General features: G+C 38.9%; 1 protein-coding gene across 1 annotated transcript in view; it reads left to right on the top strand.

Annotated features, from left to right (window-relative positions):
- Positions 1-5561: 5561 nt before the first annotated feature.
- FOXO3 (forkhead box O3) overlaps positions 5562-24818 on the top strand; it is a 132175-nt gene continuing 112918 nt past the window's right edge. Inside the window, exon 1 of the mRNA XM_087718672.1 lies at positions 5562-7533. Coding sequence (XP_087574798.1) covers positions 6970-7533 — 564 coding nt within the window. The 5' untranslated portion in view covers positions 5562-6969. The remainder of the gene's footprint in view (positions 7534-24818) is intronic.

Below are 24818 nucleotides of genomic sequence, written 5' to 3'. Positions count from 1 at the left end.
ACTTAGGAATTTTCTGGTGCAACTTACTTGGAGATTGCCAACCTACTCAGCCTCTCCCAGCCATCTTCTAACTAAAGTTGTAATGCTTATCAGAAAAACTGGGTCAGTCCATAATATCAGGCTGTCAAATATTTGAGTGATTTAAAATTTTTGAAGAGCAATTAGCCAACACTGTCATATTGGCCTCAGGACATGAGATGAAAGTACTGTAGTAGGGTTTGCCTTCCTGTTTCCCTCCCTCATGCCATTCCTGCTTTTATTTCTATGTCACTTAATGATTGCCACATTATATTTAGCCACAGTGTGTTTAGTCCTGATTTACTGAATCAACTACATTTGGTTATTCAAGCAAACCACATTGGATGAGTCAGGCTTCTGTAAGTACAATCCATCTCTTCTGGGCCTATCCCATCATTGCGTTACAGGGCTCTTCACCCATTCTTGAATTGCCACAAAACCATGCCATTATAAAATCTACTCTTCCTGTTGCCAATACCCAGACTACCTTTATCTCCCTTTATTCCCTACCCAGTTGGGAGATATAGTTAAGAAAGACACCAAAGATAGCAGAACAGACATAACTCAAGGCAAGAAGGAGGCAGACTCTGCCATCATTATTGATGAATACCGCAAAGCTGAAAAATGTAATTGAACACTATGGAGAAGGAATAGTATGTGAATGTAGCAAAAATAGGGAAATTAGCAGATAAAAAAAGTTCAGTAGAATTTCACAGTTTCTGGACATTACAATCAGGCTAGTTCATTAAAAAGTAAAATGCTCACAAATGCCCATTTCATAATAATTTCATTGTTAGAATGTGCCATCTTCCACATCCAAAAAATGATGGATCTCCTGCTCCTGCGGGAGAAAAATTGATTTGAAAAATGGCATTTCAAAAATTCCCAGACAGAAAGTGGTAACAGAACAGAATAGAAGGATTGTGGTGGAAATTAGCTAGTGGCCAGAGGAGAAAAACCAGCATATTCCCAAAAAATGCTTGTTAAACATGCCCATAACAATAAAACTGATGTTACTTCTAAGAAAATGGATTCCAGATGAAATTACAGGTTTTAACATATTGAAGTTTGGTGGAGTAATGTTGGTTTAAAGAGGGAAATGCTACTTACCGGTATATATTGTTAGATAGAAAAGACGTTTATGGCCAGAGTCTAATTAACCAGAAAAACAGAGATTGATAAGGGCAGCATAGTTGCATTGCAGATAGGACCAAAACCACCCCCTATTTCCATTTCCACCCCCTCTCTCAAAGAGTTGTAGATTCCCTCGGCCCCTCTTGTACAGAAATACAATAGCTGCCTTACTGAACACACATTTCTTAGGCATTGAATAAAATCTGTCTAGTAATAATTGAACTGTATTTGATTGCAGACAAATACCTCTACATCAGTTTTATCTGGAGAGCATTGAGTGCTGCAATTTAAGGTGTATATTTTTGACTTTTCATATTTGGCACTCATCCAGGTTAATTGTTGATGCAGTACAGAACTGTAAGTGGGTTTCCTTACCTATCTTGTTGACCCTTTGTTATTGGTATATCTGTCATATATTCTGTTATTGATCGGTTTGAAGATCACTAATCTAGTCTTTTCAATGCTTTCTAGTGGAACTAGAAAGGGGGTGGGTGGGGGGTGATTCAGAAGTTCTTTATATTCCCCTCTTTGTCCCATTAGGGATATATGCATGTGTGTGCAAGGACATATTCTATTTTGGTTCTTCATTTTGGCTAATGTATAACCTTTCTTCAAGAAGGCACTAGAGATGGCCCCTGGCTCCAAATTTAACCAGTTGGTTTAATGCTCCCATCACAGTAATGACATACTTTATCTCAATGGAATAAGCACCTCATCCAAGACCTTGAATAAGATAGTTCTGTGTTGAATACCTGGAAAATTCTTGACTAATCACCCAGCTGCCACTTCCTTTCAAATTGTTCCAATTTTTTCCCCAATTCTTTGGAAGATGCTGTGGGAGACAATGAACAAAATCAATATAAAATTATTGTAAAAGAATGTTTTTTCACAATTTTAAAAGGACTTTTGGTTTTTTAGTATTCCTCAGATTAGGTCTAATTTTGAAAGATAAAGGGTGAGGAGAAAAGTATCAAATTCTACCTTTAACAGATGAAGAGATTGTTGAGCGTAGAATAGTGTAGAATAGTGGAAAGCTTAGGTTTATAGTATATTCCTGTGATGGTGAACCTATGGCACGTGTGCCACAGGTGGCAAGTGGAGCCATTTGTTAGGGCATGCCAGATGTTGCCCTGTCAGCTCCAGTGCGTGCCAGCTGACTTTGACCTTCATTTTTGGCCATTTTTCACCCTTCGGAGGCTTCCCTGAAGCTTCTGGAAGGCGAAAAACAACCCTACGTGCAAACCGGAAGTTCAGGAACGGACTTCCAGTTTGCGCTTTGGGCCGTTTTTCACCCTCTGGAAGCTTCAGGGAAACCTCCTGAAGTCTTTGGAGGGCCTCCAGGGGGGGCAGGGGAGGCTGTTTTCACACTCCCCAGGCTTTTAGAAAGCCTCTAGAGGGCAAAAAACGGGCCCATTGCATGCAAAAAGCAGGGGGAGGGTGTGGGTGGCATGCATAGAGGTGGGGTGGGGTTGCACACATAGAATTATGGGTGTGGGCATGCCCACGCACAATCCACCTGCGCTCCCCCTGCTTTTGGCACGCAATGGCAAAAAGGTTAGCCATCACTGGTATATTCCATCCAAGAGCTAAAACAGTGATAACAGCTCTGTGGGATAGGTTGGGGTGGGACAATGCTGCTGAAGCAAAGGGAACTTCTATGGCCAACGGTGGAGCTGAACTGAGCCTCCACTCTGCCAATACAACATCTTAATCACTACACCAAACTGGTATATTTATAACATCACTTCTGTTTATTATTTGCATGAATTATTTGGCCTGTGATGCAATCAGCACTTACTCAAGAAAGCTACATTATTTGTTTCCTATGCACATGAAATTTAACCACGCTCTCAAACTCCCCTGATTTATGTCAATAAAGCAGATAGTTCTGAACACACATTAATTTACAAGTAAATTATCAGCAGTCGGTGGTGATTTTGATGAAAGAAATGCATATCTATGGGATTTTTAAAAATTAGATACCCTGAAAATGACAAGTCTAATGGGAACCTGCGAAAACCTTACCAAGTTTTAAAAACTTAAATATAGTAGTAATAGCTATACAAAATGTCAATTAAAGTTGGCACGTATATGCAATCCCATGAAAGGTAGTACCTGCTACCATCTGGATACATGGCATATTTTAACAGACAAAGCTAACTCTGAATGATGTTTGGACTTTTCCCTTCTGTGAAATGATCTCCACCAATCCACAAGTGGTCAGAACAATTTCCTAACATGAAATTTACTGTCTGCTTTATTAGTCCCTGTCCGGCCTATAATCTCTTTTTTATATAACTGAACTTCCTCCAGAGTAACATGTGGGACAAAGCTAGGATTTTATACCTGTGTGTGTTGAAACTGCCTTCAGACAACAGCAGTGATGGGCAAAGAGTAAAAAATGGTTTTAGCCTCAATACCAATAAGAATGCCTCATAGATGAAATAGGGAAGAGACAGAGGTTCTATCATGGGGACACAGTAACAAAAAAGTTTCCAGGACTTATTTTCCCTGCAGATAGGTGAAAGAAAAAGTATGGAAAGTGCCTCTTTCAGGGTTTCACTGTTGTATTCACAAAGTATTCTTTAAACTATCCTTTCACAGCTAAGTGTGCCCCAGATGCATTGAAATCTTCCATAATCCCTATGTAACCTCTGGAGGTATTATACTGGGGAAATCCGGCACCTCTGGAGGTATTATACTGGGGAAAGCTACTTTAGAAAGAGAATTTTCTAAAAGAAATAACCCCTTGGGGAAGGAGTTTCTTCTTTAAAAATAAAAAAAACAAGAAAAAAACATTTTTTTAAGAAAGTCAAATTAAAATGTTTTAAGAAATGTTGATTTAAAAAATATCAGGAAGCGGACAAGTTAACTATATTTTAACTAGGATAATCTCCAATAGGATCATCAAATGATATATAAACTGTACCGGAGACATGCAGGCCAGTTGGATACATGTATTCAGAGGGAAGAAGTAAACATCTCCAGTATGTCTAAAATATAGAGTTTGTCTCAATTATTAATTGCTAATAATTACATATGAATTCATGTTCTTGAAAATATCTTAGATTTTGGGTGAGCTAAAATACATGGTGAAAAAATTTCATTCTAGAAACTCCACCAGGACACACATTAATAATACTGTGATGTAGTGTTCTTAATCGATGAAATATTCTAATGAAATCTAAGAGCCAGCCTTTAGTGGCTGAAAGATTGAGCTGATGTGATTGCCAAAATAAAGTGTGTTTATGTTTCTGTAGGAGATGTGATAATGTGTAACATTTTCCCACTAAAAGTAATGATAAGTCATGATTATGTAAAATGTAATTGCCTAGCCAGTTGTATTTACACATATTTCATGACCTAATGATGTTCTAAAGTTTTTGTACTCAGTTTGACTTTATAGTGATTTGTTGCTTGGCAATTAACCTCCTTCACCCCAGGCATTCTAAGTGTAATTGTTTAAGAAAAATATGCAGAGGAATAAATGGAATATCATTTTAGTATAATAAAATATTCCCTACCTGGGGCCTTCTGTATGTTAAGATTTTACTGCCAGCATAGTCTTAGCAGAAAAACCTGCCTGGCTCCACATTTCAACAGTCACATCATTCTCTAGTAATTTTGAAGTTCTAGACCAGCGTTTGTTATAGGAGCAATTAAATCAAGTCATCTGACTAAAAAGTGGAAGTAGAAAATTCAGGTCTAAACATAATCTACCAATTAACAAAGACAGTGTTACAATTTCCAAGTTAAAAGTGGCCTAGTCCTTATGATTGACTACACATATGCCTTAACTATGTCTTAGAAATGGCTCAACAGAATACACAGTAGTGGAAAGCTTTAACAGTTACCAATTTCCAAAAGAAAAGGCACGTTTTTCCAACCCACCCATGCTTCGTATAAAACGAGAGAACTGCAGAATTTTGCTCTCTATCGTAATATAGGACAGAGTGATCAACATGGACCTGCGGAGGTACTATACGTACTCTAAAAGTCTCTACTAAAGTCAGGGGAATAGAGTAAAAAAAAAAGCGAAATATAATGCCGAAGAACCGTAGAGGCACATCATCGTGGTGTTTTTTTAAACTGCAATCGAGAAAATTGATTTTCGGAATATATTTTCCTCTTTATGCGTTCCTCTTTATGCGCAGGTTTCTGGTTGCAACATCGTATACGGGTAGTTCAATATTAACAGCGATCTGGCGGCGGCGGAATTAAAGAAAGATGCGCCGAGAAGGGCGCCAAGTTGGCTGTCGGACCCTCAGCTAGCCGGGCGAGGGTGTGTATTATGTAGTACTGAGAGCCGGAGCTCTCTCGCCTCTTCGCCCGCCTCCTTTGTGGGCGGGGATCAGCTGCGACTGGGTTAGGTTGCGTCTCCCTGCGTGTGTCTATAACTTTGTGTTGCCGCTCCTGGTTGTTAGGAGAAGGAATGTGGAAGTCGGCGGAGAGGAGGGCGACAGGTTGCTCGAGGGAACGGCGGCAGCTCCAGGGTTTCTCTTCCGCCGCTGGTCCGCCGCTTGCTTTCTCTCCGGGGAGGGAGCGTGCTGCCAACGGTGGGGTTTCCCCCCTCATTTTAATGCCGCTTCTGCTACTTAAAGTGGAACGACTAGGGAACGGCTCCAAAATCAAGAATCCTGCAGCAGCAGTAGCAGCAGTAGAATCGGCGCCTCGTTTTCCTTCCGTGCATTTGGAGCTGGATTTTCCGCCTGCCCAACGCGCCCGGCTTTGAGCTTCGCCTTCCAGACCGCTGCTTCTCGCTTGCTCCTTTCGTTCGCCCTGCCTGCTTGACCTCTCGCCCTGCCTTTCCCCCCCTTTTTTTTTGGCCGACGCTTTTTTTTTTTAAATGACTTGAGTGGTGGTGGAGGGGAACTGTCAAGATGGCAGCAGCAGCGGCGGCAGGAGCGAGGAGGTTATGAATGTGGTGGTGTTGCCGCCGCCGATGCTGGAGCGAAACCCCGGCAGCCCGCGGAGGACTTGGGTTCCCGGACCTGTTGGAAGATCGGCGATTGAACTTCTTTGAATTCTCCGCGTCACTTTCTTTTACGCCGAGGGAGAAGATTTAAAAGAAGGAGAAGGCAGGAGAAGGACGGGCGTTTTAAGTTTTCCTCTCCTTGTTAAAAAAAAAAGGGGGGGTGGCTTCTCTTGTCCGCTGCCCTTCACCGCTTTCGGATTTCTTTTCTTGTCTTTTTCGGAAGAGGAAAAGAGAGCGATCCCAAATGGGGAAGCCGCGATTGGATGGGTGTTAAGGCTTCGGTGCTCTCCGTGAAGGCGCTGGGAAGAAGGACTTGTAAGACCGAAGGCGCCCATCAAACCAGCAACAGAGAGACTCGCGAACATCTTTTTTTTTTTTAAATGATGCTGGGGGTCGTGTGAATGGGGGGTCTCTTTAACAGCTACAGAGCGATGCTATTGGAGGACTCAGGCGCGTAGCGAAAGATAAACAAACGCGCGGGCGCAGAGCCGCGATTTGATTCCAAGCTCTGCCGTCTTTGGAAATGCTTCCCAAATCGGTCAGCCTCAAACGGCAGCGGAAAGAGAGCTGACCTGGAACCCGGAGAGTCCCGGATCGCTTGCGGATCGCCTTAGAACTTTTCCTTTCTCCGGCGGGGGAGACGGGCGAGAGAGAGAGAGAGAGAGGTGGCGGGCAGGAAGGAGGAGGCGGCCGGACCTTGAATGGAGAGCGGCGTGCTTGCTGGAGCTCGCTAATCTCTAGCAGGGAGCTGGGCGAGGAGAAGAGACCGGAGCGTGGATCGGGTTCCCGCCTGACAGCGGGAAGGACAGAAGGGATCGCCTCAAAAGCGGGGGGAGGCCAAGATGGCTGAAGTGTCTCCCCCCGCGCTCTTGTCCCCTCTGGACGTGGAGTTGGACCCGGAGTTCGAGCCCCAGAGCCGTCCTCGCTCCTGTACGTGGCCCCTGCAAAGGCCCGAGCTCCAAACGAGCCCGGCCAAGCCTTCGGGAGATGCGGCCGCCGACGCAGCCTCCATGATTCCCGAAGAGGACGACGACGCTGACGACGAGGAGCAAGGGGGCACCTCCGCCGCCACTGTCTCCGGCGGCGCCGGCGACGCTCTCGCTTCGGAAGACACGGCCCGTCTGCTGGTTCCCTTCTCCGGACTGCCCGGGGAAGGATCTGGCGCCTCTGCGTTGAGCGGCGGGCAGCAGCCTCAGCCAGTGGCGGCGGGAACAGCGGCCGCGCCGCGAAAATGCTCGTCCCGGAGAAACGCGTGGGGGAACTTATCGTACGCGGACCTGATCACTCGCGCCATTCAGAGCTCGCCGGAGAAGCGCCTCACCCTGTCCCAAATCTACGAGTGGATGGTGCGCTGCGTGCCCTACTTCAAGGATAAGGGCGACAGCAACAGCTCGGCGGGCTGGAAGGTAAGCGGGGACTGCGAAAAAAGTGGGGAGAGGCGCAGGAAAGGGTGGCTGGAGTTTAGTGAAACCCATGGACGAGCGGATTGTACAGCTACGGGTGGACTCTGAACCAGCCTCGCATATTCCTGGTTCCCAATTAGTGCTGGGATGAATGGAAGAACCTCTTTCCCGTGGTCGAGTACGGTACATGCGGCATCTGCCGGTGCCTTTCTCCGAGCTTTTGGGTGCAGCCTCAGAATTACATTCGGTCGCGGTTTTTTCAAAGGGCGGGAAAAAATACCCTCACTTTTACAATGTTTTTTTTTTTTAACTATGATTTTCATGGAGAATAAAGCAATGAAAGTCTGTTAAGAATATCCCCCTTTGGTCCATTCAACTGACCAGCTAAGATGGTTGAACTCCTATAATAAATGAAAGATGAGTTGTAATTATCACTCAAACCACTTTTTGACACAATTAGAAAGCTGGTTTTTCTTTTATTTAGAAAAAGTGGATGTTTCTATAACAAGAGGCGCTTTACTCCTCCCTTAGTCTATTTGCACAACAAATAGACTAAGACTGTTTCCATCATTAGTTCAGGCTGGTTGTCAAATGTGAGTTTAAAAAGTGCTTATTATTGAATGAAAGATGCATGATGATGATCGGACAGCTGCTCCCTGTATGTAGCACTTTGTCCATGTGCCCTGCCAAAGGATTTAGTTCAGGCTTAAGCCCCGCAACTACTGCAGGACCAGTGAAGATAACACAGGGTGCACAACTGCTGCTGTGTTATCAGTCCAAAAAGAAGAGCAGGTCTTTTCCAAGAAGTGGGTTGCATTGGGTCCTCTGAGGATATTTCCACAGGGGCACCTTTGCTCCTAATTTCTAGGAATGACGTCAAATTCATCTTATTCTGCCTAGCGCGTTTTCTCGAACAGAGATTGAGTGTTAGTGACATTGGCAAAGACAAAACTAGGTAGGGTGAACAGAATAATTCTGTGATATAATTCTCTTCTCTCCATTGCTATGTGTTCTCTAGTCGCAGCTGCTGTTCCCTAGTCTTAGCTGAGCTGAATATAATCCGCAACTGCCAGCAGCGAAGTAGGGAGCTTCTAACTTACTATAGCAACAATGAGGGTGTTAGGTAGTATCAATAACATTTCAAAGCTTTGCATTAAAAAAAAAAAGAGGAATAGAAGGTATATTATAATATCTGTCAAGTTTAGATGGCAGTCAATGCATGCATGTGCCTTTTGTGAGTTATTTGGCTACATAGGAAATTGATTCCCCCCTCCCCAATTTTAATTGCTACATGAGGACAGCCTCTCCTTTGTCATTATACGCACTCAGGTTCTGAAGTTATTCACACCTGAAATCCTTTCTTGTTATTTTTTAAAGACACTTAAGTTGCTGATATTTTCTCTGACATTCTTATGACGTTAAGAGGTCTTGTGTGTATTTAGCCTATAGTGTGTTCAGTATCTGAGAGATTGTAATATAGGAGTGGATTTTATTTTTCTATTGCGCAAGGTGCAAAATTAGAACAGTTATGTTAAAATTACAGGTAGTCCTTGGCTTACAATAGTTCATTTAGTGACAGTTCAAACTTACAAATGGACTGAAAACAGTGACAGAACAGTTTTTCATCTTTGTGATCAAAATCCAGATGTTTGGTTCATATTTATGATGGTTGCAATGTCCCAAGGTCATGTGATCACCTTTTGCGACCTTCTGACAAGCAAAGTCAATGGGGAAGCCAGATTCATTTAACGACCCGGTTACTGATTTATCAGCTGCAGTGATTCACTTAACAACTGAGGAAAGAAAGGTTCTCTAATGGGGCAAAATTCACTTAGCAAATGTCTCACTTAACAGTAGAAATGTTGGGCTCAATTGTGGTCGTAATTCGAGGACTACCTGTACAAATGAGTCGGTTTATTCCAGACATCAAGAGGATATTCATAACTGTACGAGTGATCAGCCAGTAGATCAGGCTGTTATTTGAAGTGGCGATTCACGTTTTCCCTTAACGGGATCATCAAGATTGGCTAGATGGTCATTTTCAGAGATGCTCTAGTGCAGTGTTTCCCAACCTTGTCAACTTGAAGATGTCCGGACTTCAACTCCTAGAATTCCCCAGCCAGCGTATGCTGGCTGGGGAATTCTGGGAGTTGAAGTCCGGACATCTTCAAGTTGCCAAGGTTGGGAAACACTGCTCTAGTGAATCCTGCTCCGAAGCAGAGGTTGGATTGGATGGCCTCCAAGATCTATTACCTTTTGATATGATGACTATAGAAAGCTGTGTCCGCTGTTCATTTCAGAATTTAAATTCACTGTTGGGGAAAAAAATGAAACATAAGAAATGTAAATAGAGATTTTTTTTTAAAAAAAGTAACCAATTTAAAAATCTAGGGGCATCTATTTTAATCTATTTTGCTTGGTTATTACATGGAAACATTGGTAGCTATCTAAGAATGAGAGAGGTTCTCTTATATGGTCATATTATACGTTAGGTATTTTTATTTATTTTTGTATCCCACCTTTATTATTTTTAAAAATAACTCAAGGCGGCAAACATACTCAACTCTCCTCCTATTTTCCCCACAGCAACAACCCCGTGAGGTGGGTTGGGCAGAGAGAGAACGACTGGCCCAAAGTCACCTAGCTGGCTTTCATGGCTAAGACCACAAACTCACGGTCTCTTGCTTTCTAGCCCGGTGCCTTAACCACTAGGCCACACTGCCTCTATATTCTTGTATAAACTATATACTTGTTTCTGTCAGATAAAGGGATTTTCTAAAGTTTTTTTTAAAAATAATGTAAAAAGTTGAACTTGCAATGTAACTCTGTAACCAATAGTTGGTATTGTCTTTTTCTGGTAATTGTTTACTGGTGAATTGGTATTGGGAATGGAACACTAACATGGTTTGATTTTTTTAAATTTTAAATCCATGTACTGCTCTTGCAAAGCATGCTCTTTTACATATGTGGCATACAGGTCGTTGTTTGTACCAAAGATAGTTTCATTTCAGTCAGCCCAAAATGGCATCGAATGGGATTCTGATTTGATCCCTGCTGCTTTGGAAACTAATTCATTTTGGGGAAGGCCTTATGAGACATTATAGACCAATGGTTCTCAACCTGTGGGTCAGGACCCCTTTGGGGGTCAAACGACCCTTTCACAGGGGTCACCTAAGGCTATCGGAAAACACATATTTTCAATGGTCTTAGGAACCGAGACACCAATTTTATGGTTGGGGGTCACCACAACATGAGGAACTGTATTAAAGGGTCACGGCATTGGGAAGGTTGAAAACCACTGTTATAGGCTATATGTCCCATTGACTTACATAGGGATAGCTTCATAATGTATAAGTCAGGCTATAGTTGAAAGAGTGTGTACGGATTTGTTGTTTGAGTATATCCTTCACATGAACAAATGGAATATTAGATACCTATCAACTTTTGGATTTTTTTTAAAAAGAAAAATTGTTTTAGACACAGCAATGCACAGCCCGTCTCTTGCCAGCCATTTCTCTTTTTGAAACATTCATGGCCTTTTTCAAGTTCAAATGTTTGTTTTAAGTACTATAGCTAAAATGCTGCTGATTTCAAGAAGAAACCTAGGATTATTAAGTGTCTTACTTTCTGTGCCATTCCTGCGCTCAAGATTACAACTTTTGAAAGTGGTTTTTTGTAAAATAGATGGTGAAATAGCTCATAGTTTTTTCATGTGTTTATGTATTATAGCATTTAAGGCATGTCTATATGTGGTTCTGTGTTAAAATAAATCTTAAATGTGCTCATCTAATATATCCCCCTCCTCCCACAGCTCATGTCCCACTCTTACATCAGTCCAATCATTCAGGGGCACAACCATCAATGTAGGGCTCTCCTGGGGAATTTGCAGTTCTAGAGATACTGTTGGACAACAATATCCAATATTTTTTCTCCTTTGAATGTAATTGCTAGGACTGCAAAGAGCTATACTTCACCAATATCCCATTAGCTCTGCACCTTTGTCAAAAAGGAACAATTTGGGGTAGCGAGAAGTCTGATGAGATTTACGTTCAAATCTCACATAGTCACAAAACTTGCTGTGTGACCTTTTCTTCTTCTTTTTTTTGCCTGACCTCACAGGTTTGTTGTGAAGTTAAACTGCATAGAGTAACAGAAGTGTGCTTCAAGGTGCTTATGGCCCGTTCCACTTCACACCAGTCAGCCATTATTTTCATGGATTGGAAATGATGCAATTCCACTTTTTGAAGAAGTACAAAATGAAACCATAATGCTGTAATAAATGCTCTGTACTCCTCTGTTTAACTATACTTCCTCTTTTTGTTATCTAGGCACTGGCTTTCGTTATAATAAAGATAAAAGCTGTGGTTTACTTGAGTCTCCTTGCACAGAACTTGCTTGCATGGACATTGTACTATAATACGCCTAAAGTATGAAAGCCAAATCTTTGCTATTCGTCTTAGTCAAAATCTATGGGGGGACCATACATTTGAGAAATCAGTATATTGGTCTTATTTCTTGTCTTGATAAGCCTTGAAGATTTTGTATTCTACGATGAAATTGTCTTGAGTTTTTCCATAACATTCATTTAAAAAAAAGCAAGGACATTGTTTTGATTTGTGCTTTATATTTTCACATTTGTGATATTTGAGGATACTTTATTTTAAAAAGAGTTAACATGTAGAAACTTGGAAGGAAAACATAATAACGATATAAAATAAAATTCACTGCAATATTAAATGAAGAATAATGTCATTTATCAATCTTCTGTTCCAAAAATGGAAACAGCTAAATATTGGGACACATGTAGCATCTACTGCTAAAAATGCAATGAAATCATATGTTAATTGCATAGGTTGTGGGTTCCTTTTGAGGATCTTCACTTTATGGGACTAAAGAAGACTAGATTTACACAATGGAAACAAGTACTTTGGAAATTTGCTGGAGATCATATCTCTATTATTAATCTATATGAGTCTCAATTTTTCAATTAGGCACCCAAAAGAAATTCAAGTATAAATGAAAAAATTCTATAGTCTCAAAAATGTGCATAATTTCTGTAGTCGGAGAGTTGTGCATAATTTCTGTATCATTTTGATTCAGTGGGAACATTAAAAAAATGAAAGAACAAAAGTTTAAAAACTTTGGAAAGCTATATCACAAAATATATATTTCTGTTTTTATATTTTTATACTCATTACCATGTAGAAGGGTGATTTGTGCAGGTAATAAGAATCATAAATGCGACCCAAAAATCCTCTTAGAGTTTAGGTCCAGGTTGGGGAAAATGCTTTTCTAGTTGGTATTATTCTGAAAATGTCTGTTGTGGAGTAATAGGTTGGAGCCTTATCTGTAATAACAAACTTAGCCTTAAACTTCTGGTTAAAAATTCTGGAAATTAATCCCAATGCATCTAGAGACAGCTAGGCCACAAAATGCTAACATTAATTAGATAATAGAATATAACTGAAAAATAAGTCAATTTAAAGTTTTAAAGTAATTTTGATTTCATCAATGAGTGTTCAAACTAATTAAAATGTCTTGAAATCCAGACTTTAAACTCATGTTAGTTCCGAAACTTCTCAGTGTCTTCACATATGCTCATACTTGAAGATGAAATCAAGTAACAAATGCAAACAACTCTTCCTCCTTCCACCCTGTTCCAGTTTTTATGTGTTTTGGTAGTCTCAAACTGAATTTAATCCATTTTGCAAAACCAGCATTTTCTAAGCAATAAAAATGAATGCAGACTCCTTTGGGCTAAAGTCTAGGTAAAAACTAATTTGAATTGCATTCAACTCCTAGTAATTTTAATGGACTTGTCCATGTGCTTTCCTTGGCAACAACTACATAAATTTACCATTCCCCCCAATTTTCTAGTTAGCTGCAGCTCTGTAATTTTATGTCTCCCATCCAAGTAGTTGCCATTTCCAACCCTATTTAGTTTTTTTTTAAGATCAGCCAAAGCTACCTAGATCTTGCATCTATCTGGTATTTCTTCATTGCTTTTGGGACAAACAAATGGCTGGGTAATCAAAATAATATTTAAAGCAATTTACTAGATTCAGATGTAGGTGTTAGCAGTAAGTCAGCAGAAACAGTCTTGGTTCTCTTGCTATCAACAACAAGCCCTTTTAATACACATACACACATACTCACAAAAATATATATCCTTCATACCCCCATATAGAATAATGAAAAAAGAATAGGTTTATATTTTAGGATAAAGGAAAATACTCAGAAATTTACCTGTAGTACTCCTAACACTCTATGTTCATCTGTTGGCTTTTTTTTAATACGTAGGAAATAATTAAATAGTAACATTGAATTGATAAATCTGATGGGCTGTTTTGAAAGGGGTCTGCATTTGAGTTTTGTATAATTATTCATTTAGAATCATTTTACCTGAAAGGGTCTGTAGTTCCAACCATTCTAGGTTGGCTGTATAAAAATCAAACCTTTATACTTTCCAATGTTGTGTATAAAACTCTTCAGTGAGGAAGTTATTGCAATATAGAATAATTGCTGATAATCCTTATTAAGAATGTGTGAGTAATTGGTTTCAGTTAGTATTGAAGGTGAATTGTCTAGGATTATCATTGTTACTATGTACTACTCTGGAAAGCCATTTGTAATCACAAGGGGAAAAATGGTGCTTAATAGTTTGCTGTATTGATTCCCTCCTAAAATTAATTTCCATCCATCTACAAAATGGCTATATGTAGAGGGTTTGTGGCAGAACCCAACCTGAATTTTCTGGGCTTGAAAGCCAAGCAGGGTGAAGCTTAGTTAATATTGGGTGGGATACTTCTAGGAAATCCTATTGTTGTGAGATTTAGCAAAAAATCACACAAGAAGACAATGGCAAACCGATTCCCTGTGATTGCTGAGAAGACAATAAGAACAGGAGTGTTTACTTAAAGGCATTAGGGCCGGGATGGCGAACCTATGGCACATGCGCGCGCTGGCCAGCTGAGTTCACCTTTTTTAAAAGCCATTTTTTGCCCTCCCCAGGCTCCAGAGGTTTTATAGGAGTCTGGGGAGGGTGAAAAGAGCCCCCCCCGGAGGCCCTACGGAGACTTCATGAGCTTCCCTGAAGCCTCTGGAGCGCAAAAAAAAGAGGGGAAACCAGACTTCCGGTTTGCTCGGAGGGTCATTTTAAGCGCTCCCCCCACTTATGGCACATGAGGCAAAAAAGGTTCGCCATTGCTGCATTAAGGTCAAGCTCAAGTCCAAGGAAGTCTTGTTATTCTTCCATATAGCATGTTCTTCTGGTTAGCCTTGGTTTCTTTATATCCATATGGTGTTTTTTTTTATCTGTAAGCTACTTAAAATTGTCAATGAATTTGGCGGCTTCAAAATTGGATGGATAAGTAGATAAAGGCATGAGGAGATGTGTGTAGGCTGCTGTCATTTGTACTTTTATCTATTCTGCAATTAAGAGGTGAATAAAAGAAATAAGTGAATAATGCAAAGAACCAAATGAAAGTAATCGAAGGTAGGTGTTGGAATATACATGTTATGCACAATAGTAATGCATGAGTATTAATGCCTGGTGTAGATTTTTTTCCCCTTCATATTCCAGAATACATGGATACTTTATTTGAAGTATGTTAATAGAGAAAGAGCACCTTTAGAATTGGATGAGCTGTTTCAATACAGGAAATTGTATGACACTTTATTAACCCACTTATTGTTTTCTTAGTGAGTAATCTAATCCATTGTTATCCCTATAATACTAGATATCCTATGCAGCAGGCATTCCTAATTGATGCCATCTTACATAACTGATAGACCTGTAGTATCTAACTGTTGCCTGGTAAATAGTTATTTAGAATAAGACATTTAATGCTAATTTGTTACTGCAGACTTTTCAAATGTGGCATCATGCCCCAGGTAAAGATTCCAAAATTGTATTATTATTTATGCTAATCCCCCCCTTCATGTCCTTTCAGGTATGGATTACCAGTCTGACACCATGCTAGAATTTGAAATGTTCTTATGCTTAATGTTTTGTGAGTTAGTATCTCAACCCCGTCTTAGTCAGAAACAGGGGAGGGAAAAACTCATATTAGGCAGAAGCTTGCCTATTTCAAATAGAGCTATCATGATGCAAAATATTTTCCCCATATTCTTTGCAACTTGTAGATTGTTCGTGATGATATCTTCATTAGATATCCTGAATAAGTTGTGATTACAGGGATGTAATATTGATATTGTTGGTACCATTATTCTATCAGAGGTTCAGGATCATCAATCAACGGCTATGGAGGATAACACAATGGGCTATTCAGTTTCCAGGTTCTGTATAAACCTTGAAAAACAGAACTATTACTTTAAGAGTTATCATAACTTTGAAGAGAGGAGGAGTGCTTGAGTGTGGTCCAAAGCACTTCTGGATTATTTCAAAGCATGATAGATCTATTGCTTATACAGTATTCTTTATTTATATCAGATAAATTTAGTTGGCATGTGGACATAATTAAAATGGGTGCAGCATATTAACTTTTTTTTAATGTGCATTAGAAACATGTTGGCACTTACCTAATTGGCGTGTTGGCTTTGTAATAAGAGAGCAGTAATTATTCATAGTACGTTGTATGACATTACTTCTCTTGTAAATGTCCAGTTTATTCACCAACAAGCCAATCCTTCTATGCCCTGTAGAACTTTAGATAACTAATATTGCTAGATGTTAGATGGCTATGCACAGCAAAGCTACCCGTAAATCTCTCCAAACCTCTCCTGCCATCTACATTCTACTAAACATATGTGCAAGCTATTTTAACACTCACCTACAGATTTCCAAATCTCCCACAGTGATTTATTTATATGACTCAGTATATGCACACTCCTCTGAATAGCTGATGGGGTAAAAGGAGAATGTTTCTTCTTTCCTAAAAACTACATATGCTAGCCATGTTTTCCTTTTAAAAAAAAATCACGTGGTTGGCTTGTTGTTGAACTTTTATTTGCACACATTTTTTTGTGTGATTGTCAGTGCTATTTTATTCACTGTGGTTTTGCTGATATCATTATTCAGCGGGAGTTTTTGTAATGAGGAAAACAATATTCTCCTTAGAATATTTTACAAATTATTAAAATTAAAACAATTGCCTATGATCACTCTGGCCTAGAAATGAAAACAAACAGGTAAACTAAAAGAAGAAAAAGTTATCTTATTCTATTTTAAGGAGAACTCAGGAGTAGAAATAAAGATGGGCATCTTTTCACAGACAAATTCAGATTACCGGTAGTAGATCGAAGAAACATCTTCAGCTGCTGTCTTGTTATTATTGGAATGTACATATACCTCTCATCCTTCTTTAAACAAATCCATGCACCAGACAAAATCAAAATAAGAGTGAGATGCTTAAAACTTCTCCAGAACCATTTGATTTTTGTCTGAATTGCCCATTAATGGACATCACCTGGGTAACAGTGCCATCTCTCATTTGATGAAGTGCCATATTTGCTGCATGAACAGGGCTCTATATTTAATTAGCTGTATGAGAAAAATAACTCATTGTTTCAGAACTTAGAAGCAAATTACTTGCTACGTATTTCATTTTTGCACATAAACTTAACTATTCTACACCAGAAACTGTTATCTTTATTATAGGACATAAAGAATAACTGCTGATCATTGTCTTTTAAAAGTAAAACTTCATTTGTTTTAAAGGATATCATGCCAAGGGCCTCTTGTGTTTCAGTTCTGATTTGATTCACTGTATTGAGTAACATGGGTGGCTTTGGGTGCTCCTCTGTGTATTAGAAAAAAATATAGATGCTAAGCATAAAGGAAATTCAGGAAAACATTTTGCAGACAAACACAAACATGTAATTATTTATCCTCTGTAATGAAGATTTGCCTTTGGGCTAATAATGGAGAATCCTTCCAAATGTTGTGCTCTTCAGTAGATATGAAACACACACACAGCATTTAAGTATACATGTATATTTGGGTATGTAGATAGTAACCTGTGCAAATCAGTTTGCGAAGTACACATCACATACAGGTGCTTTAAGATCTGTCTGTCTGTTTGTCTATAGCTATCTATCTATCTATCTATCTATCTATCTATCTATCTATCTATCTATCTATCTATCTATCTATCCATCCATCCATCCATCCATCCATCCATCCATCCATCCATCCATCCATCCATCCATCCATCCATCCATCCATCCATCCATCCATCATCTATCTAAAATTTGATTTATATTTTCTCTTTTATTCTGTTACAAAACAGAATATTAAAAAGTTAAAATCACAGATTAAAATGAAATTGATCCTAATTTACCAACCGATTGGTTTAGTAATAGTTCAAAGGTACAATGGTATTTAATAAACAGCTGTGCAACCAATCCTCGCTTTTAAAACTATCTCAGCGTTGTTTGGTCATATGATAAGCCATTTTCTTTGCTTCTCAACCGATTTGCAACAAGCAGAGTCAATAGAGAATGTGAAAGCATAATTAATTGTAAGTTGTGATCATGTGTTTTGCTTAATGACCACAGAGACCTGTTTAACAACCAAATGGGAAGTGATGTCATAATTCTGCTATGGCCATGTGATTTTTCCACTTAATAACTGTGCACCTTAGCGACAAAATTACTGGTCCCAATTGTCACAGCTAAGCGAGGACTACCTGTACTGGAATTATGTAACAAAAGTTTGAGACAGTTTTATAGACTCTTCCCAGAGGCTGGGAAAGAGGGGGGCTGAAAGCAACTCCTGAGGATATATTGCAGAGCCTGGTCCCAGCTGAGGAGAAGGCTCTGTCCTTCATGCCACAAAGGTGGGCCTCTCTCTTAGGTTGCTCCCAGGCTGCTTAGCATAGGCCTGCAGGAATTGCATTTGTAGTTCCTAACAGCTAGCAAGGTTGGCAATGGTAGAAGCAGTTCTTAGTTTCTTCATTACATAACACTCTGATGGTCAGCACGAACAGCTGAAGTTGTCCCTGATATGTAATTGGCAAACGGCAGATCTTTCAGTGCAGGGATCATATGATCTATGTACTTTGTACTGATTAGGAGCCTGGATGCCCCATTTTGTTCCAACTTTCAGCTGTTGTTCAAGGATAAAGCCCAACTGACAGCACATTACATGGCATACGATGGGGTGTAACCAAGGTGTGGGGAAAAAAAATCCAAATCCAATTAGCCTAAGCGAGGTATTTGGTAGCTCAAACGTAATGGTGAAAAGGAAGTTCTCACCACAGTCACCACCAATAACTTCACGAGGGTCAGAAACGCTCCCAGGTGGCAAACCTGCTTTTACAGGAAGGGCGTAGCTCTATCCAAAACAGGCTGAACCTCAATCCTCAAGTCCAGTCTTCTCGTTACCAACAGCCTCCTCTCTTGTCTGGATTTAATTTAAGCTTATTTCCTCAGTCAGCTTATTAAATTCAAATGTATCTGTTGTTTCCTTAAAAATGAATGGCAAGGAATAATAGAACTGTGCATCCTAGAAGCCTAGTAAGTTCTCTAAGCAGTTTTATGCAGAGATTGCATTGGGACAGGATGGGATGCCACAGATGGTGTGTATGTGTGAGTGTGCGTATGTGTCTAGGTGTTGAATATTAGTCCATCTCGGATTTGAAACTGATAGTTAAATGACAGAAATTTGGAAACTGCTTTTAAGGTTGCCTTTTTCCAAATTCTGGGTAAGTGTTCAAGATTGCTTTGCAAATTAATAGGAAAATATACGTGACCCGTCAAAAGGGCGAACGACAAAACCGTGCCCGACTAAACCGCGTCGCTGACATCTTCAACGCGGCGACAACAGCCAGCGCGGAGAAAGAAGGGCGCTTTAAATAGCGCGTTGAAAGAAAGCCGATTCAACTTAAGGTAAGGGTTAGGTTTAGAGATAGCTTTAGGGTTAGGTTAAGGGTTAGGGTTAGGTTTAGGGTTAGGTTTAGGTTTAGGGGTTAAGTTTAGGTTTATAGTTTACAGCGTGCTTCTGTCTCTGCGCTGTTGTCGCCCTGTTGATGACGTCAGCAACGCGGTTTAGTCGGGCGCGGTTTTGTCGTTCGCCCTTTTGTCGGTGAACCAAAATATATACAGTACATCTCACTTCTGTTCTCTGAATAATTGCATTGGCTTTTATAAAGCCACATGCATGAGCTGAGCTATGGAAAATCTCTTGGGGCCTCACCTTCACCTAAACTCATGTTTAGGACAGTGCACTTTTTCACTTAAAGCGTGTTGGAATTTGCTATGGTTGCTCATAAAGTACCTGTAAGCAATCATTTCCAATATAAAATCCTACATTTTGTGGGGGGAGAAAGTTATAAAAGCATTTCCTTGGATTATTATAACAATATAGTGTAATTCCCAGTTTAAATTGATGATGTTTTAAGCTAAAAGAGATACAGTATACCATACAAAGACAATGTTAGGCTTTGAAAATAGAAATGATTATTATTGGGAACAATGTATTCCAACAGTGAAGTTAATTAGATACTAAACTGTAAATAAAGACTTGGTGAAAGTTTTTGGTTTGGTGGAAGCAATATATTAATATAATACTTAAAATGCACTCTTAACATTGTACCAGTGTAAAGTTTTCCATTTTTGGGGAAAAAAAGCCTATTGCTAATTTGTATGAGTGCATCTCATATAGAGCTGTGTGTGTTCTTCCCCCCCCCCCCCCGGTTCTCTTAAAACGATAGGTGCAGTTAAAAGATAAAATGGTCTCCATGCTTCTGAAGGATCTTAAAGTGTTAATCATGTTTGAATAAAAATGACTCTTGGGCAGGGAAATATGAACAGAACCTTAAGATAGGAGTTACCATCTGTACATTTGTTGGTAGGAGGCACATGTCAAGATTTTGATAAGTACTGAACATATTGAGTGGCTTTCCTGATAAACTGAATTTTGCGAGTCTGGGTTTCTTTGATAGCTTTAATTTTGCCCCATGATCTCTGTATGTTGAAGTGCCTGATCACTTCTGAATTTTTCTTTAAATGTATGTTTAAAGTTTATAATTCGATTGTTAGGTGAAGAGTAGTTTAAAGCTACTCTTATGATGTAACTTAACCTTGGCCACTTGAAAATGTGTGGACTTCAGTCCGCCAAGGTTGAGAAACTGGTTTAAAGAAATGACAACTAATCCTTTTCTTTAAACTTTAAATAAGACTTTCTTTTAGAAAAACACAAGGAAAAATTGTAAAGAAAATCACATATTTCAAAGGGATTCAGTATTAAAAATTAAGGTGTTCTGCTATGTATTATTGATGTAATGGCAATAGAGAATGGCAATAGAGACAATATAATTCTGTATTGCAATTTACCACAACCATTCCGCTTTTTAAAAATGTCTTCTGAGTTTCTTTAAAGGAGGGCTACCAGATAGAAACTTCAGCAATCCAGATAATCATTTGATTGACAGTAAAAAAATACAGTACTCTCAACTCTTCGATGCCTAGTTTATTGATCAGCATTTTGCACCCAAGATTTAGAAGTTTTACATAAAGGAGCTTTGCTTTTATTCTCAGACTTCTCCAAGAGTTAACTATAGTATTTTTTTTTACTGATTTCAATTAAAATGAAAAAACAAGAAAGGGAGTAGATGAATATCATGTTTAAACCTTTGGTTACAATTTGATGTGTTTTACACATTTCTTAACAGAGAAGAAATATGTATTGAATTCAGTGGGATTTATGTTTAATTTGTATTGATATTGCATTTGTACTGAAATGCATGCTAAAAGAGTATCTTGTAGTTTCTTAACTTAAGAGAAGAATCAGGTTATTTAAGTTTATTTTATTTTAATTCATATTGCAGATAAATCTAAAAAAAAAGGTTTGTTTGGTTTGAGTTGCATTAAACCAATCCATTATGGTTTGCAAATTAAGCTAGGTTGTTTGTTGTATCAATACACACCTAGACAACTATGCCTCCTTAAAGAAGGCATAACTTCATACAGCACTGTTAAATATTACACATCGTCTCGATGTTCTAAACTTTATTTCTTAATTACAGTATATGCACTGGATATTAGTGAATCTCCATCTTAAATGGGTAAAATAGCAATAGCAATAGCAGTTAGACTTACATACTGCTTCATAGGGCTTTCAGCCCTCTCTAAGCGGTTTACAGAGTCAGCATATCGCCCCCACAGTCTGGGTCCTCATTTCACCCACCTCGGAAGGATGGAAGGCTGAGTCAACCTTGAGCCAGTGAGATTAGAACCGCTGAATTGCAGATAACAGTCAGCTGAAGTGGCCTGCAGTACTGCACCCTAATCACTGTGCCACCTGTGCATCTTTGCCTGGCTATTACAATATGCTGTCTCTTCCAGCTTTTTGTCTAGATTAGGAACTGAAATGTGGGAACCAGTTTTGGAAAGGGGTGCATGTTAACTGAACATATTTTCAACAACTCTTTAGAAACTTGAGAAGTTACACCTTGGGTCGTAGTAGTCAACCCTTTTTCCAACTCTCTTGATATCCTTGGAAGTATTTTAAGAGTAAAATCCTGAGGTTTTGGAGCATTTGGCAGTTAGAGACTTTCCTCCCAATTGGTTTGTGAGGGCAAACTTACAGTTCCAGACTGAATTCCCATTGTTGTTGGGAAAAAAATTGGATGGACTGACACAACATGCACTGTATGAACAAGGGAACAACAGAACAACAGAGTTGGAAGGGATCTTGAAGATGTTGTAGTCCAACTCCTGCTCAAGCAGGAAATCCTATACCCATATTTGATTCATCATCTTGCCGATTTTACCTCATGGGATTCTGAAGAAAGAGAACTGCGTAAGTTTGCATGAGACATGACAGCCTCAATTTTTGCATTCTTGTTCTAGAAGATTCCTTCCAACAATAATTAGCTGTTTTCTTTGTAGAAATATATATTTTAATTATATATTTATTAAATATATAATTTAATAAATTTACATTATATTTAAATTTATATATTTAATTCTGCACGAGAAAGCTTTTAAAAATTAGTTTCTGTGGATTCCACCTCCTAACTGCAAATTTTACTTTTGACTTAGTGATGAAAAGAGGCACCTAACATAGCTATTCTGAATTACTTTCACAATCCTATGGCTGCATCGGTGTAAAGAACATTATTTTTTTCACCAAGTCATTGAAATTCTAATTTCAGGTATTCATAGATTGAATACACAATTATATGTATTTTCCTTTTTGCAAATCCAATTAAATTTTATTTACTGGACTTAAAAATGATAGCTTAGAAAAACTGCTGTTTAAAATGGCAAGCATGTGTGCCTGTTTACTGACTTTAGTATTTGTGGATTAGAGTAATTAGAGCAAACAGTAGAATATCAACATATGTTGGTTATCTGCAAGAGAAAATCATGCCATTGTACATATTGAGTGTCCTACATTTGGCTCGATCTCAAAAGCCAGGAATAGGCTAAGAATGCAGAGTTCTCACAGAATTTTGTGGTTCTGTTCATAGAGTGTGCTAAACTATATTTTGATCTAATCAGGGGTTGTCAGATAAGCCCCAGTAGCTGGGTTTCACACAACCTTCTATGTTATAAATCATTCTTCCTTCCCACTATTATTTTCTCCCTCTTTGCTCCAAATAATTCAGTCTGATGCTCTTCATTATAGTTTTGGTTTGGAGCATACTGCCATCCACTTTTGAGAAATAAACATGAAATTCAATATAATGAAGCATATTCTTTTCACCTTCTTGAAACTCTGGGTAGTGATACCGTATTTTTCGGAGTATAAGGTGCACCTTTTTCCCTCAAAAAAGAGGGTGAAAATCTGGGTGCATCTTATACACTGAATACAGCATTTTTGGCCTTCCAAAACCTTGCCCCCTTCACCAAAATGGCCATGCATAGCCTTTAGTAGGCTTCTAGAGTGCTCCTGGGAGCTGGTGAGGGCAGAAATAAGGAAACAAATGGGCTGTTTTTTTGCTCATTTTTGCCCCCCCCCAACCCCCCAGGAGCACTCTACAAGTCTCCTAAAGGCTATGCATGCCCTTTTTTTTGACCCAAAACAGGTCTATTTTAATGAAAAATGGGCCGTTTTGGGGAGGTTTGCAGAGTGCAAAAACTTTTTTTTTAATTTGCCTCTTCAAAATCTTGGTGCGTCTTATACTCCGGTGTGAAAAAGACAGTATATCTGAGCCTATGTAATCAAGACTCTGTTCTAAGAAAACTTTTTTTTAAGGCTTTTTTTTTAGGAGCTGAAAGCAACTTGTTCATTTAGGGAATTTACACATAAAAAATAGCCTTCTTGGCTATTTTTTCTATGGCTATTTTAATTCTATTGAAGGATATGCATCTCACATATTTTATTGTTTTATTTAGCTGCCATTAATTTTCTACTAATAAAACTGCAAGGTATCAATGATTTAGAAAAATATTTCTAAGGATTGGTGTATTTTGCATTTAAGAATAAACATGTGTGAACCTACTCCTGATGATATCACACACATAAACTATGAACTCCCATTTGCACTTCTACAAATACATAAATAGAAATATCTGTGGTAGTCAGGAAAGAATCCAGTTCTTTTCACTTCATGCTGTCTGTACTTTTTAATCAGCAAAAAGTATCTGGATTTATATACATGGACATATGGTATAAACATCTGTACATCATTTACAAATTATGTATCATAATTCCCCCTTTTTTCTGCATTTTATAGTCAGGTCTACGTAGATTTGTTTGGACCACGTACCCTAACACTAATAAAGTTTGCAGTAAAAACCCAGGAACACAAGATTCAAGTTTCATCAATCAAAAAAAAATCATTAACTTTATATTCAATTTTTAAAAATTAGTTTTCCACTTGTTTGAATTGGATTTGTATGTCAGAGTCAACCATAAATGGCTGACTGCAAGTAATATATTGCATTAATGTTCTGCATTAGGCTTTTGACTCCTCCTAAACAGTATATATGGTTTTCAAACAACATATCTATGGTTTGGCAATGTTATGCCATATGAATACAGAATGCACATCATTATTTCCAACTACCACAAACACTGGAGTCTAACCCTGGTTTTCAGTAGATTGTCTTAAAATTAACAGATCCATCTAAACTAAACCACAAAGAAAGCTGTTCTGTATTTGGATAGCATGCATGATTTCACTACTTGCGGTGTGTTTTTTATAATGAACATCACAAAAGATAAGGCAGTATAAGTCTTAACAACTTCATTTCTTCAGGGTCTCAAAAGTATTTAGTCCTTTCTTGCAGTGACTATCATGGATAGCAAAATGGCATTTGTTGAAACAACACAAAAGAGGCATTACTCTCCTAGAGCGTAGCCAGACAACTGTATT

This window comes from Thamnophis sirtalis, unplaced genomic scaffold (genome assembly GCF_051295495.1).
Source record: "Thamnophis sirtalis isolate CommonGarterSnake01/CBP01778 unplaced genomic scaffold, rThaSir2_p1.2 scaffold_6, whole genome shotgun sequence".
Lineage (NCBI taxonomy): Eukaryota > Metazoa > Chordata > Lepidosauria > Squamata > Natricidae > Thamnophis > Thamnophis sirtalis.
Note: the sequence above shows the minus strand (reverse complement) of the source record. Positions and strands in the feature narration are given on the sequence as shown.